Source organism: Hyperolius riggenbachi, chromosome 1 (genome assembly GCF_040937935.1).
Source record: "Hyperolius riggenbachi isolate aHypRig1 chromosome 1, aHypRig1.pri, whole genome shotgun sequence".
In the NCBI taxonomy this organism is placed as follows: Eukaryota; Metazoa; Chordata; class Amphibia; order Anura; family Hyperoliidae; genus Hyperolius; species Hyperolius riggenbachi.
In genome coordinates, this window is record NC_090646.1 from 521,061,606 (window position 1) to 521,077,954 (window position 16,349).

General features: G+C 44.5%; 1 protein-coding gene across 1 annotated transcript in view; it reads left to right on the forward strand.

The window, feature by feature from the left end:
* Window positions 1-13,860, forward strand: part of BRAP (BRCA1 associated protein) — a 60,886-nt gene extending 47,026 nt beyond the window's left edge. Inside the window, exons 10-12 of the mRNA XM_068245529.1 lie at window positions 6,683-6,772; window positions 9,898-10,001; window positions 13,106-13,860. Of these exons, the coding sequence (XP_068101630.1) occupies window positions 6,683-6,772; window positions 9,898-10,001; window positions 13,106-13,454 (543 nt within the window). The 3' untranslated portion in view covers window positions 13,455-13,860. The remainder of the gene's footprint in view (window positions 1-6,682; window positions 6,773-9,897; window positions 10,002-13,105) is intronic.
* Window positions 13,861-16,349: the final 2,489 nt, after the last annotated feature.

Sequence of the window (16,349 nt, forward strand, 5' to 3'; positions counted from 1 at the left end):
TGTCTGGGTCACTGAGGAGATGCACATCAATCTGGTATATATTTGCTATCAATTTGTTTTGTGGAATGGATTAAAAGATGTAAATGTTTACTGGAAGTATTGGGGAATATATTACTGCTGCTGCTGTTATTGCAAATGTGAGTTTCAGTCTTCTAATTTTATTGTACTAATTTTATTTTACTGGAATAGATGAGTAATATTTAATTTTAAGGGCTCGATTCACAAAGCGGTGCTAACCCAGTTAGAGACTTTAGGCGTGATAACTATTGCACCACGCTGGTGAAAAGCCAGTTTAGGCGAGATAAGTTTAGGCGTGATAAGTTTAGGCATGATAAGTTTAGATAACTTTAGATCGCGTGCAAAGTCCCGCACGCAAAGCAGCGCCATTAAACTCTATGCGAAGTGCACCAGACTTTGCTAGCGCAAACCTTTTGATCAGCTGTGCACTGCGGTGCTAACCCAGTTGGTGCTTAAACTTATCATGCCTAAACTTATCACACCTAAACTTATCACACCTAAACTGAGTTTAGGCGTGATAAAGGGCTTTTCACCAGCGTGCTAACTGTTAGCACCGCTTTGTGAATCAAGCCCTAAATGTATTCATAGATTTAGTTTTGGAATTTACCGATGCATGGTTGAGGCTTGGGATTGCCCGGCATTTGCACGTTAATGTCACACTGGGAAACAGTGGTGTAGCTAAGGAGCTATGGGCCCCGGTGCAAGTTTTACAATGGGACCCCCCAAGCACTTTATACATAATTGATACGGCGCACCAAAACCTGCCAAGGGCAACTACAGTGTCAGAGGTGTAAGGAGGGGATGGGGAACAGTTTGTTAATGATTACCACTATTCAAAGTATCTATAGAAGTGATTATTACTAACACAGGGCCAATAGAGAGCTAATATTGTGATTGAAAGAGGGTCCCTCGGGGCCCCTTTGACCTAAGGGCCCCGATGCGGTCGCTACCTTTGCAACCCCTATTGCTACGCCACTGCTGGGAAAGGTTTGAAAACCAGATGTCTGTAGGACAGCACTGGTTACAGTGCAATAATTAGTCCAGACTCCGAGGTTCCTCTTCAATCTAAAAAGTTGATGCATCATCTTAAAAGAGGTGTGTTTACATTTTTGTTGTATTGCTATTCACGTTATTTGCATTCTCACATTGTAATCAATCACCGATTTGTCCTAAAACAAATATTTGTTCGCTGGCTGGATTATGTTGACAAGTACATTTCATACAAATTGCATCATCGGTGTTGAATTCAAACAAAGCCATTTCTGAGTCACCCTCACTCCATCTACCCTGCTCCTTCCAATCAGAGACTTAAACAGCACCCAAAGTGTAATTTTCGTAAACAGATTTATGCAAAAGCGGCTTCAGCATTTTCCTATACGTTAGCACATGAACATTTAGAAAACCTAATGAGGAACATTGTGTCAAACGCACAGCTGACATTCAGTCCAGGATGTAATTTAGATGCTGCATTTCGCTTCATACTACTAAGATAGAGCAGTAGACCAAATTAAATATTACGTATTCCAATTTGTGTACAGGACATGTGTACTATGCAGTTTGTTTTTGTTTATTTTTTTACCTCGTTAAATGTATTTATATTTTGTTTTCAAATGTTTTTAATAGGACAATTAAACATGTAGGGCCTGAGCCCACTGCTATGTTTTTAAAAATGCATGCCTTTTTCAAGCCTTATGCAAACGTGTTTGAACCGTTTAAACTCATTAAAAACACGGCAGTGGGCTAAGGCACTTACTGTTGAGGAGAGTTTAAAACAGGAAGCTGCGTAGGGTAGTGCAGAAAAGGGAGGAGCTTGGCTCAAAGTTAGGAATGTCGGTGCCTACTTGTATAGAATGCATCAGGGGTTCCACAGGAGCGATGAGGAAGGTTTATGAGCGATGAGTAAGGTTTATAGAAACCGATCGGACATCAGGATAATACACCCTGGTTAGTCCCCCACTTGTTGCTGCAGATTAACAATCCCGTCCTTCTGCTTCATTGGGTGGCTGTGGAGAGAGGGAGGTTGCGATTGTACTGTAGCATGGGCACAAGTGGTAAAAAATGCAAAGGCGGTGTCGGTCATTTATCGCTAGTGTGGAAAATTACTTTATATGCTTGTTTACATTGAAACAATTGTAGTGATCTTTATTTAGAGGCAGGCTTTTATTTAGAAATGCATAACAGATAGTACATTTTGTTCGAACATTAGGTGCAAAAAGAAAATTATTTGTTAGTACAGAGTAGGAGTTGTGCATAATATAGACCTGACTTAGTAACTTGCAGATCCGTACACAGACATTGATTTGATAATTTGGTTAAAACAGCTGGTGTAAACTGAGAATTAGAACACATTGTGTGCATTGTTTTAATAGAGTAAACTGATAGGCAGGCAAATTCCACAATACAAAAGAGACCAAATTAAGCCAGTAGCAAGTGCTTCATTTCAAGCGACAGAGCTTCAGCTTTAGCATGCATTCCACTTATCCCAAGTTGAATGGAATTTGGCTGGAATATGTTAATGGGCATAAATTTATTTTTGTAAGTTATACTATTAATTATATATGTTAATCCTCTATAATAAAATCCCTGTGTCCCTGCGACACGCTGTCTCTGTGTAGCTGGGTACGTGCTTTTTGCTACTGCGCATGTGTGCAGCACAGACCCAGCCTCGGGGACGGGGCCAGGGAGCCGAGCGGGCGGCCGGGTGAGCGGGCGGCTGGGTGTGCGGCGAGGGAGCGGGCGGCCGGGTGTGCGACGGGTGAGCGGGCACACACGCAGCGAAAAACGCAGACCTGGAGCCCGTTTTTAAACGGGCTTAGGTCTGCTAGTATTATATTACTATTCTATTGTTATCCAAGAAGTATGGGTTTCAGTAGATAACCACGTTAGAGTGATTTATTGACAGGCTAGGAAAAGGGCCTCCTACATTTAAAGGTCTTCCAAGGCGACAACAATCTGTTTACTCACCCGGGGCTTCTTCCAGCCCCCAGCAGCCATTTCAGTCCCTCAACGCAGCCCCGGTCCTTCTCGGTGTTCTGCTGGCCGCCTGTAATGATCGGGGACCCGCCGGATGGCCGACTCTCCTGCGCCTGCACTCATGCCCACGCGTCTGTCATCTGGGGCGTACTGTTCCTGCGCAGCAGTTGTGTGCATTTAAAGTACTCACCAGATGACATGGATGCCTGGGCACGAGTGCAGGCGCAGAAGAGCCTGCTGTGTCACCTCGGAAGTTTCTTAAAGTTTTAAAGGTTTACTTAAAGATACAAAAGCTATTGAAATCAGTCTTAAAGGTGTAGAAGAAAAAGTGCCCAGTGGCACTTACCTCGGCACGGGGAAGCCTCTGGATTCTTCAGACGCTTACCCTATTCGCCTCGCCATTTAAATCGGAACTGTAGATACATTTCAAACACACTGTTTCACTTACCTGAGGCTTCTGCAAGCTCCCGCGCCGGTCCTCCACGAGCCTCCATTCTCCCGCCGCCACTCCGTTCCGTACCTCGACTTGTAAGTCGAGGCCAGCGCAGCCCTGCCAAGCATATCCTTTCTTTGCCTTCTGCTCTGCAATAGCACTATTGCAGAGGGGAACGTGAAGAAAGGATTCGTGTGGCCTGGAGACGAAACCGAAAGTGTCGGGTGAACGGAGAATCGTGGATGACTGGTGCGGGATAGGATGGCTGCTGGGGGCTTGCAGGTAAGTGAAACAGTGTGTTTGAAACGTATTTACAGTTCCACTTTAAGCTCATGGGCGCGTTCCTGCGCGAGCGTAGCCTCACTACACAGACCCAGGACAGCTCACGCAGTAGCATGGAGCTTTCACTTGGTAAAAAAAAAAGCCTGTTTGGCTACGTGTTAGTGCACAGGTGCAAGCCGCCTGCACAGTGCAGCCAACAGGCTTGCGGGGGTCCCGTCACTGGAATAGTGAGAAGTACAGGGGAAGTTTTTGGAGGATCCAGAGGCGAGTACATTTGAAATCGGCGCCGGTAGACTTGGGCGCAGAATACAGCCGGTATATGGCTGATCCTGCTTCTGCACAAGTCCGGGCCGTGTTAGTTACTATTCCCCCTCCAGGCCGCCATGGATAGTGGGGGAATGAAATAATTCGGGTTCCAGCGATTGCTGGAGGCTGAATTATTGTGTTTTTAAGCAACCTTGGCTCCGTCTTCTGACGGCGCCGACGTTACTCACTGAGCGCTGCAATAGGAGTGATTCTTATTATAGTCTATGGAGGCGCCGGCTGCGCCTAAATCTAGCAGCGCTGAAAAGCACTGCTCCGCCAGAGGCTTCCCCCTACCTAGGTAACTATTCTAAACTGGGCACTTGTTTCCTGACAAGTTCTATTTAAGTGGATAATAAACAGAACATGCTTTAACAGCGTTAAGCATATAGGTGTGAACTTTGTATTTATTATGTGTGTTATAGACTCTCTGAATGCTGCACCATTATGTTGCATAATGCACTTGTGTTTAAAAAGTTCTTCCTCACATTTATATTTCCGTGTGGTGTACTTAGCTTTAAAGAGACTCTGTAACAAAATGTTGAGCCTTATTTCTTCTATCCTATAAGTTCCTATACCTGTTGTAATGTGGTCTGGCTTACTGCAGCCTTTTCTTGTTGCACTGTCTCTGTAATATATCCAATCTTCTTTTCTTTGTCAAGCTTTGTCAAGCCAGAGAGGAATGCACTGGCCCTGCTGTGATAGGGAGAAGTTATGCACACCTCCTCCATGCCCCCTGCAGGCTCTGTGTGTGTGCTTTGTTTATTAGTCACAGACAGGTCTCTGCTCTCAATCTCCGCTTGTCTGAGGGGGAAGGGAGCTTCCCATGCTGAGAAACTGTGAATCCCTGACTGGAGTTCACTATGTAAACACACACACACACACACACACACACACACACACACACACACACTCTCGATTGGTATGTTTTTATTGTACAAATCAGACAGTATAGAGTCTTTTTAGGCCATTATATAAAAACGCACTATGCAATTTGAGTTTCTCCTGAGTTTTCTCCTAGTGTAGGTTATATTTTTTTCATATTTTCTAGGAGTCTGGTTTTACACTTGTGGTATGCGATCTCGCACTGCAGAAATCAGCCTTCCGTAGTTGCCGTAGGTTTAAAAAAAAAAGTGCAGACGTGCATAGTGAACGACTCTTACCCATCCAGCGCCGCAATCCTCTCTCTGTCCGGCTTGTCCACGTATCCCTCTTCTCCCTGGTCATCTTCATAGGCGTCCCCCTTCTCCTCTGGCATGGGTGGCATCTCCTGGCATAGCTGTACACAGCTGACACCTGTCGCTATACAGCTCTGGGATTCCTGTCTGCGTGGCCTCCGTCTTCTTCTGCATTGATCTGGTGGCTACTGTCACGAGAGGAACATGTGCGCCGGGGTCATGCTGACTAGTGTGCACTGTAGTATAAGTGGTACCGTGCAGCAGGGATTAGTGTAGTGTAACTTAGAAACAGTTTTGGGGCGTACAAGATCCATAAGATGCCCCTGCACCATAATATTAATAATCTGAACATTTGTATAGCGCTTATTTCCTGTTGGACTCAAAGCACTCGAGAGCTGCAGCCACTGGGATGCGCTTATGAGGCCACCCTGCAGTGTTAGGGAGTCTGACCTTGAACTCCTTACTGAATAGGTACTGACCCTAGTCAGGATTCAAACCTGGTCACCCATGTCAAATGTGGTTCCCTTAAAGAGAACCCGAGGTGTGTTTAAAGAATGTTATCTGCATATAGAGGCTGGATCTGCCTATACAGCCCAGCCTCTGTTGCTATCCCAAACCCCACTAAGGTCCCCCTGCACTCTGCAATCCCTCATAAATCACAGCCGTGCTGTGAGGCTGTGTTTACATCTGTAGTGTCAGTCTCAGCTGCTCCCCCGCCTCCTGCATAGCTCTGGTCCCTGCCCCCGTCCTTTCCCTCCAATCAGCAGGAAGGGAAGGGATGCAGGCGGGGACTGGAGTTCTGCAGGAGGCGGGGAGAGCAGCAGACTGACACTATAGAGATAAACACAGCCAGCTCTGACAAGCTGTTTGTCAGCAGCGTGGCTGTGATTTATGAGGGATTGCAGAGTGCAGGGGGACCTTGGGGGGGTTTGGGATAGCAACAGAGGATGGGCTGTATAGGCAGATCCAGCCTCTGTATGCAGATAATATTCTTCAAACCCACCTCAGGTTCTCTTTAACCTGTACACCATCCAGCCACTGCATAGACGCACCTAGGTTTAGTTATATATAATTTTTTTTCCTGATTTTTGTCCTCAAAATATAGGTGCGTCTAATGGTTCGAAAAATGTATTTATCACTCAGCCCTCTTTCACACAGGAAGCGGAAGGTGGTGAATTTAATGCTCGTCAGCTGCTGCTGTGCACCAGCCATGTGTATGCTAGCACTTAGCATGGCAGTGGAGAGACAGCCACAAATGGGGTTACAAATACTCCGCTCATTTGCATTTTTTTGCAATTAGAAGGCACTTACTCCCAGAAGCTGGGCAGCTAAATGGTTTGTTAAACATGCAAGTTTGCCATCTGTGAATATGGCCTAATTACCGTAATACTGAATCAGTTTTGGGTAACAAATGTATGTGCTCTCACAATATGCACACTTGATTCATTGCCATTCTAGCATTTAATGCCTCCATTCTCTTCCCCTCTGGTTACAGTATTCATACCTGCTCACTAGTCAGTTGGAATCTCAGCGCATCTACTGGGAAAATAAGATTGTCCGTCTGGAGAAAGATACAGCAGATGAGGTGAGTGTGTACAAAAAAATACATTTTATATTTCCCACTGCTGGATAATGGATTCACTTTGTTTCCCTTTGTCATTAGCTGTTGCTGTTTCCCATATAGCGGACACGTCTCATCCATCTTTTCTTGTTCAGATGAGTGTCGACCCCTACACACACGCACACACGCGCACACACACGCTCATAAGTTACCCTGGCAGAATTTATGATTTCTTAACCTTTTTTCATACAATATGAATGATAACAGAAAAAACTTAATTCATGGTTAGTGGTTGGTTCTAGCCATTTATTGTAAAACAACTGTTTTTACACTTTTTAAAATCATTATCACTTCACAAAGTTCCCAAATGACCCTGATCAAAAGCTTACATACCCTGGTGATTTGGCCTGATAACCTGCACACAACTTGACACAAATGGGTTTTAATGGCTATTAAAGGTAACTATCTTCACCTGTGATCTGTTTGCTTGTAATTAGCCGGTGTGTATAAAAGGTCAATGAGTTTCTGGACTTCTAACAGACCCTTGCATCTTTCATTCTGTGCTGCACTGATGTGTTTTGGATTCTAAGTCATTGGGAAAGCAAAAGGATCGTCAAAGGATCTGTGGGGGAAAAGTAGTTGAACTTTATAAAGCAGGAAAGGGATATAAGAAAATATCCAAGAAATGGAGAATGCCAATCAGCAGTGTTCAAACTCTAAGAAGTGTAAAATTATGGATTCTGTTGAAACCAAACCACAGTCATGTTGACCAGCTGCCAGAAAAAATGTTTGGAATGCAAGGAAAATTACACAAATAACTTCAGGTGCAGTATGGGACTCTCTGAAAAAAAAACATGTTGTGGCAGTTTCAAGATGCACAACAGTTAGGAGGCAAGATGGGCTGCATGGTCGAATTGCCAGAAGAAAGCCATTACTACGCAAATGCCACAAAGTAACCTTCTAACAATATGCCAAACATCTGAGAGACAAGCCTCAAACCTTCTGGCACAAAGGAATTTGCAATGATGAGACTAAAATTGAGCTTTTTGGCCATAAACACTACATTTGGTGAGGAGTCACCAAGGCCTATGATAAAAGGTACACCATTCCTACTGTGAAACGTGGTGGATGGCTGATATTTTAGGGATGTATCAGCTACAAAGGCACAGGAAATTTGGTCAGAATTGATGGTAAAATTAATGTGGTAAGTAAAATACTTGGAGGAAAATGTTCACTGATCAGCAAAGACGCTGAAAATTTAACGTATTTGGCCATTCTAATATGACAAGACAATGATCCAAAACACAAGACCAGAACGAACCGTTATTGGCTACAGCAACATAAAGCAAAGGTTCTGGAGTAGCCATCCCAGTCTCCTGACCTCAATATCATTGTGTCACTCTGGAGAGACCTCACACTTGCAGTTCATGCATTGATACTAAAGAAGGCGATGCACGTTATTTACAACTGGGATATGTACATTTTTTTTAATCAGGATCATTTGCGTAGTTTTGTGTAGTGATTATGTTTTTAAAAAGAGCAAACACAGTTGTTGACAAAAAAAGGCTTCAGCCAACCACTAACCGTGAGTGAAAGAAAAGTTGTTGTTTTTTCGTTATCATTCATATTCTATGAAAAATGGAAAATAACATAAATAAAAGTTTCTACGGTTATTGAGGTGCTGACTATACTTTTGCGTTTTAAAAACAATTTTTTGTAACATTTTTCATGATGGAATTAAAATGTCAATTATGCGGATTTATAAATGTACATATTGCAGAATTTAGAGAGCCAAGTAAGCAAGATATATTGCTAATGCTTCCTATTATGTAGGATTGACTACCAAATCATTTCAGTTATGTGGATAATTTGTGGAATTCAGAGTAGCTTCATCCATGCTCACAGGGCAGAACCAACATCTACATATCTCACATGAAAAGTATGACAGCCCAGAATTCAGATTCAATTACATCACATCCCATATCTAGTACCTGTATCAGAAGGGGCAAAGAGCAACTCCACTTACCACCCAGCATATATGTCCAAATGCATTTCTCATGCTTTGAAAGAGAACCCAAGGTGGGTTCTGACAATGCAATCCACTTACAGAGGCTGGATCTGCCTATACTGCCCAGCCTCTGTTGCTATTTCAATCCCCCCCCCCCCCTGCTCTCTGCTATCCCCCATAAATCACAGCCGCTGCTGTCAACACACAGCATGTCGCAGCGGGCTGTGTTTATCTGTGTACTGTCAGTCTGCTGCTTCCCCTGCCTCCTGCAGAGCTCCGGTCCTCCGCCTGCGTCCCTTCCCTCCCCACTGATTGGAGGGAAGGGACGCGGGTGGGACCGGAGCTATGCAGGAGGAGCACACAGAGTGACAGTACAGATGTAAACACAGCCCAGCATGGCTGGGATTTATGAGGGATTGCAGAGCACAGGGGGAACTTAGGGGGGTTTGGGATAGCAACAGAGGCTGGGCTGTATAGGCAGACCCAGCCTCTGTATGTGGATTGCAATGTCAGAACCCCACCTCGGGTTTAATGTTAACTTTTATAGATCTCCTTAAAATAAAAACATGAGGCCTACCCTCCATCACACTCAGCAAAATGCATTGCTACTGGTTTTTTTCTACATTTGCTTTTACCTATCGGCCAGATGTTCACCAATTCTGACTTTCAGCCTCCTGATGACTTTCCCAATGTACTTCTTGCATGAGCGCACAACTGGATAAATGACACCATCAATGTTACAAATGATATAGGAATTTGTACTATTCACAAACTTGTACTGAGAGGCTGTCCTAGCAAAATTTCTTTCAGAAAAACCCAATTGCCAACTTGTTGTGCTGATCTTTAGGCTTCAGTAGCATGATGTCACAATGGAGTTAGGACCCTGATGATACCACACATTTTTGGCCAGTAATTCTGACAATATTAAAGACAGAAGGATACATGAGACAGCAAGAAATTCTGTTGTTTTTTTTTGGGGGGGGGGGGGGGGGGTTATGTTATTTAGGAGCGAGTCAGAAAGGGCATACTGCATATTCCCTTCACTATAGGTTGCCTTTAACTGGTCCCATATTGTTTGACTTCAGACACTTTTAAGATTGTGTTTTATGACTATTCTCCAATTTCCACCCTGCTTTCCTAGATTAACAACATGAAAGCTAAGTTCAAGGAGACAATAGATAAATGTGACAGCCTGGAGCACAGATTAAACGACATACTAAGGGAGAAACAAGCTGTGGAAAGGAAGTGAGTAAAAATGTTAACGTTATTAAATAGGTAAATTTGATTACTCTAATTTTTTTTATATTAAATTCATTAAAGGAACACTATCGATTAAAACACCTGAGGAGCAGAAATATGGGAGGGGTGATGACAAGCTTCCTTCTAGTTGGCAATGGCAAAAATAGAGCCAGGCTGACAGATAAGATTTATTACATCAGAAACCTTTCTGAAACTATTGGAGTACTTGCAATGCAGGATAAGGTTGCAGGTTACATATTAAACACAGAGCAGTTGGTAAATGGATTTTTTTTATTTTGTGGCTGACAATCTTTCTTTAAGATTCCAGCAACGTGTTTTTATTATATTCACTTATCTGACTGTTTACAAAGGCATTTTTTAGGATCATTTTCAGTATGTCTCTCCCTGCCAGCAGGGACAGCACACAGCAGCCTAGCAAGTAGATGCAGCTAGGAGTGTAACATCACAAGCAGCCAGTCAGGAGTAGTGTATACATATCTCCCTGACTGCTAGTTATATTACAACACATTTAGCTACCTGTTACTTCTTCAGATCGGCCTCCTCCTCAGACTCTCCTGCATGCTGTGACACAGTCAGGCCCATTTCTAGGGCTGTGTGGACACCCTGAGGGAGGGGGGGGAGCGGTGATGGAGGGCCAGCTGCAGCTGCGGAGAGAGCGGCTTGACCCCTCTCTCCCTTCCTCTCCCGAGCTGCCCTCCGTGCTCCCCCTTCCGATGCAGAGTAAAGCGCAGCAGGAAGCAATGTAGAGAACAACTCACCTGCCTGCATTCCAATCGCCGGTCACTAGCCGGCCGCTGGTCTCCTCCTCTGCATAGCCGCTTATACACACTATACTTACTGTTTAGCAGGAAGTATTGTGTGTGTGTATAAGCGGCTATGCAGAGGAGGAGACCAGCATCTAGTGACCGGCGATAGGAATGCAGGCAGGTGAGTTGCTCTCTACATTGCTTCCTTCTGCGCTTTACTCTGCATTGGAGGGGGGAGCATGGAGGGCGGCCCGGGAGAGGAAGGGAGGGAGAGGTTGGGCTGCTCTCCCCGCGGTTGACTCCCCCCTCCATTATGGGGGGAGGAGGGTACCTACCTATCTAGCCTATACTGGAGTTACATACCTATCTAGTCTATACTGGGGGCGACTACCGATCTACATATCTGGGGGCAGCTACATATCTAATCTATACTGGTGGCACCTGCCTATCTAGCCTATACTGCGGGCACCTACCTAGCTAACCTTATGCTGGGGGAGCCTACCTAGCTAGCCTATACTGGGGCATCTATTCTGGCTACCTCCTATATTGGAGGCACCCACCTAGCTAACCTGTACTGGGGGCACCTACCTATCTAACCTATAGCGGGGACACCTGCCTATCTAACCTATACTGAGGCAACTATACTGGTTACCTATACTGGAGGCACCTACCTGGCTAACCTATACTGGGGGGACCTATAGCTGGCTACCTATACTGGGGCACCTATGCCTGGCTACCTATACTGGGGGGACGTATAGCTGGTTACCTATACTAAGTGCAACTAGACCTGGCTAACCTATACTGCGGGCACCAGTGTTGCCAACTCATCCCGTTAATTACTGACACATATGAATTATACAGGTTTCGTGGCTAGGTAGATGCAGGTAAGGCACTGATTATGTGTAAGTACCCCCAGAACCTGTATAACTTAGATGTGTCAGTAATTAAAGGGATGAGTTGGCAACACTGGCGGGCACCTATACCAGTTCCCACTCGCTAAAGCAGCAAGTGGGAACTGTGTGAATAAGTAAAGTGCCCCTAGCACTAGTGATGATGTGTACCCTAATATATAGTATTTAAAAAGTAGTTTTAATTGATAGTGTTCCTTTAAAAAGTCCAGTATCGCAAAATAATTGTAACATTTAACATACAATAATATAAGATACAACTGAAGTAAAGGTTACCTTCTTAACCAATATTATGTATTCTTTTGTATGCATGTGACAGAAGACTGGGTTCAAATGAAACCTGATTGTTTTGTATGTATATAGTGCAATACATATACAGTAAGATGTACATTTGTCCCAGAGTAAAATGCTCTAAAAAAAAATTCCCGTAAGTTTTCTCTTACAGTAGGTAGTCAAAATCTGTTAGATCTGGTCCATCTTCTTATGGGGGGAGTCTCATGGTTTTCTTTATTCTCTGACCAGGTGCTTTCTCCAGCCCCTCACTGTGCTTCCGATCCACTCCAATGTGCCTTTGTCTTGGTTCCCAATCTGTAGAATTCCCAGCATTTCCCGTTTTAATGACAGGCGCAGGATGCGAGGAATTCCCCTAAATGGGGACTGAGGCAGGATGAAAAATCTTAGAGATTTCAAATCACACTAGAAGCAAATGCTCGCAGCCAGCAATCCGCCATTTTAATATGGTGAGCAGACAGCCCATCAGCCAATCAAGTGCAATGGTATACACCCGTGCCTGCAGTACCAAATTTAGCAAGAATTGCATAAGTTCAGCAGCATTCAGGTGAGAGGGTTCGGTCAGACATAATCGAAGATTACGTCACTAGCAGGGTGCACTGTGTGCAGGTAGCCTCTCAAGTCATACCCCTCCCTGACCACTTACCCAAAACTGCAAATTGGAAGCTGCAAAAACATTTAAAAAATACAAACACTGATGCACATGGCAGGGCCCCCGAGCTCTGCCACTGCCCGGGACCCCCAAATCCCTATGAAACACCAATAGGGGGAGTGCAGGTATGCCCAGGTGCTGCCACCCCTAGGGGATTCACCCACACAGTCTATAATGCTGAATGCAAAACACATGGGCGGTAGAAGTTTCAAATCAATAGGGAATATCCCCAGTGATAATCCAGACAGAAATGGCAACATTTTCTCTGGCTTTTTTATTCAAACTATATAAACATTGGCTGGATTTACTCCTTAAATACTTTGAAGTCGATTTGCTTGTTAACAAATGTGATACTTCTGACTCATTCCGATGGTTATAGCTAGCGGTGTAGTAGCCAGAAATGAGTTAATTTTAATCTTGGCTGTTAATAGTGGCAGGATTGTAAGCAGAGTGCCTCATGAGACTCATGTCCCTTCTGTCTTCCATTTTAAGGTGTACCCAGCTAAACACAAAATTGTCTAAACTATCCAATGAATTAAAGGAAGAACAGGAAATGAATAAGTGCCTGCGAGCCAATCAGACAGTGCTGCAATCCAAGCTAAGAGAAGAGGAGAGTCTGAGGAAGGAGGCCTGTGAGCAGAAGGACGTTCAGATTGTGGAGATGCAGGAACAACTGAGAGATGTCATGTTCTACCTGGAAGCCCAGAGAAAAATCAACCAGATGCCAGAAGACACCCGCCAGGAGATTCAGGATGGTCAGATCAACATCGCTGTAGCATCGTCCAGTTCTCCTCAACCTTCGGGCAAATCTCGGAAGGGGCGTGGAAAAAGAGGGAAATAGCAAATCTTATCATCTCGATTATTTATTCTAATATATACCCACTGGGTCTTCTTTGTTTTCCATTTGGAATGGAATAATGGAATGTCTTGCCAAAGAAGTCCCACCAGCTTGATTGCTGACATATGAGAAAACAAGAGTCATTTATTTATAGCACAGTTCTGGTATAGTTTCTAGTATAAAATGACAAGACCTAAACGTTAATGCTTTCTCTTTTACTTGATATGCTCAGCCTCTTGCCTTATGCACTCTGTTATCTTCAATTTTACATGACTTATTTTCAAGTCATGTAACGGAACTTCTGTTTCAGTGTAATTGCCTCCATTCTGAAAGAGTGTGATGTAAAGATGGCGTATAATCCAGAGTAGCATAACACAGCTTATACAATAAAAAGGATAGAGAATTTAAAGGATGTGTATTTTTCTTTTTTCTAAGCGTATGTGAAGCATAGGAATTTTGAACCATGTCTGCGGGTGTAGAACGGGCATGATCTTTTTTTGTTAAATATGGTAGATATCCTGCTTTGCTATATTTGCTACTTTGTCTGAATAGAGATTGAGCCACATCTATTAAGGTAACCCCAGAGTGGAGACCACTAGAAAACCTAAGTTATTATCTAAATCTGACCTAAATTTATGAAAATTGCTATTCGGTGGCAGAAATTCTCATACATAAAAGGTTGCTGAAGTTAGGGAATCAGCATTTGTACAATTGCATTAATGCATTCATTTTATAAAGTTCAGGTTGTCCCTGATTTTATGCTTTTTAGTTGTTGGTTTGTGCTCATGACTTAAACCAAACAGCCATTTATTCACTAACCTTTCAGCCCTCATGCTGTTATGTCATCTAGGCCAGGGGTGTCAAACTCGATACAAAGTGCTGGACAATCTCAATGTCTTGTGGCCACCTACCTCCCTTATAAAGTTCCCTAGTGTTTAATGCACTCTAATGGCCTTCCTCCCTTTCCTGTAGAGTTACCTGGTGTCTAGTGGTCCTCCCTCCCCTATGCAGTTCCCTGGTGTCTAGTTCCCCCCTCCCTCCCCTATACAGTTCCTTGGCATCTTGCAGCCCTCCTTCCTTTGGGAGGTGGCTTTGAGAATAAAGGTGGACCCCTACTTGCATGCAGGTTCTGTTACAGGAGATTGTTTGTTTGTAAATCGAGTCATGTTGTACACATTAGAAAGGTGGCTAAATGATTAACTTTCAGTCAAATCTGGTTTTGAACATAGTGTATACCATGGGTTGATTTTTTTTTGTTGGGTTTCTAGTGCACTTTAAACAACATACAACTGTTTACATAAAACTGTAACAGTACGGTACCTTCTCTACACTAGGACCATCATGTATGTAGGAGACGTTTATAACTAAAATGTCTGTAAGTGGGGGACAATCTGTAGAGCATCTCCTGGTCCAATTAATTTGTCTTTAAAGGGACACTTAAGTCAAACAAAAAAAATGAGTTTTACTCACCTGGGGCTTCCAATATCCCGCTGCAGCTGTCCGGTGCCCTCGACATCTCCCTCCGATACTCCTGGCCCCGCCGGCAGCCACTTCCTGTTTCGGTGACAGGAGCTGACAGGCTGGGGACGCGAGTGATTCTTCACGTTCCTGGCCACAATAGCGCCATCTATGCTGCTATAGCATATATCATATACCATAAAGCAGCATAGAGGGTGTTAATGTGTCTGGGAACGCGAAGAATTACTCGCGTCCCCAGCCTGTCAGCTCCTGTCACCGAAACAGGAAGTGGCTGCCGGCGAGGCCAGGAGGGAGATGGCGAGGGCACCGGACAGCTGCAGGGGGCTATTGGAAGCCCTGGCTGAGTAAAACTCATTTTTTTTTTGTTTGACGTAAGTGTCCCTTTAATGAGTATTACAGGTGAAAGTCGAAAAATTAGAATATCATGCAGTCCATGTATTTCAGTAATTCAACTTAAACGGTGAGACTAATATATGAAATGGGTATTGTTTGCAGGTATATTGGATTAATTCAAGTGATGAATGGATATGCGTTCTGCGATGCTTGCACTCCTAGGTACGGTCAATAATTGAAGTAAAAAAGCCCCCCCCTTCGGGGAAAGACTCACTGGACTTCGCGACCTACTGGGACCGCTTTCACCTCCGAGGTATTGGCCACCCCGCAGCCTCACTGGCACTCCGCTGTACAATGTTCCCAGTCTGCGTAGGCAAAAGAGGCGATCCACATAGCGTAAAGGTGTACTTCTTTATTGACCAATAAAATGTATCCAAAGAATAAAATTCCACAGACAGCCAGCCCCTCTGTAACAACTTGCCGCTAATATAGCGGTTTAGGGGATATAGGGATCGTGCTGCACTTAGCCTGCGTTAGGGCACAGATAGACTGTCACCCAGCGCACCCTCCTGCTGCAGTTCCCTGGCTGTAATAGGCAAAAACTCCCGAGCCTCCGCACATTCAAACCAGCCGCGTCCGGCCAGGCGATGTGCGTAATGACGTCACTCCGTGGCTCTGCCCAACGTTTCGTCGCCTTAGCAACTCATCAGGGGCACATGAGGCTCTGGAGTTTTTGCCTATTACTGCCAGGGAACTGCAGCAGGAGGGTGCGCTGGGTGACAGTCTATCTGTGCCCTAACGCAGGCTAAGTGCAGCACGATCCCTATATCCCCTAAACCGCTATATTAGCGGCAAGTTGTTACAGAGGGGCTGGCTGTCTGTGGAATTTTATTCTTTGGATACATTTTATTGGTCAATAAAGAAGTACGCTTTTACGCTATGTGGATCGCCTCTTTTGCTTACGCAGACTGGGAACATTGTACAGCGGAGTGCCAGTGAGGCTGCGGGGTGGCCAATACCTCGGAGGTGAAAGCGGTCCCAGTAGGCCGCGAAGTCCGGTGAGTCTTTCCCCGAAGGGGGGGCTTT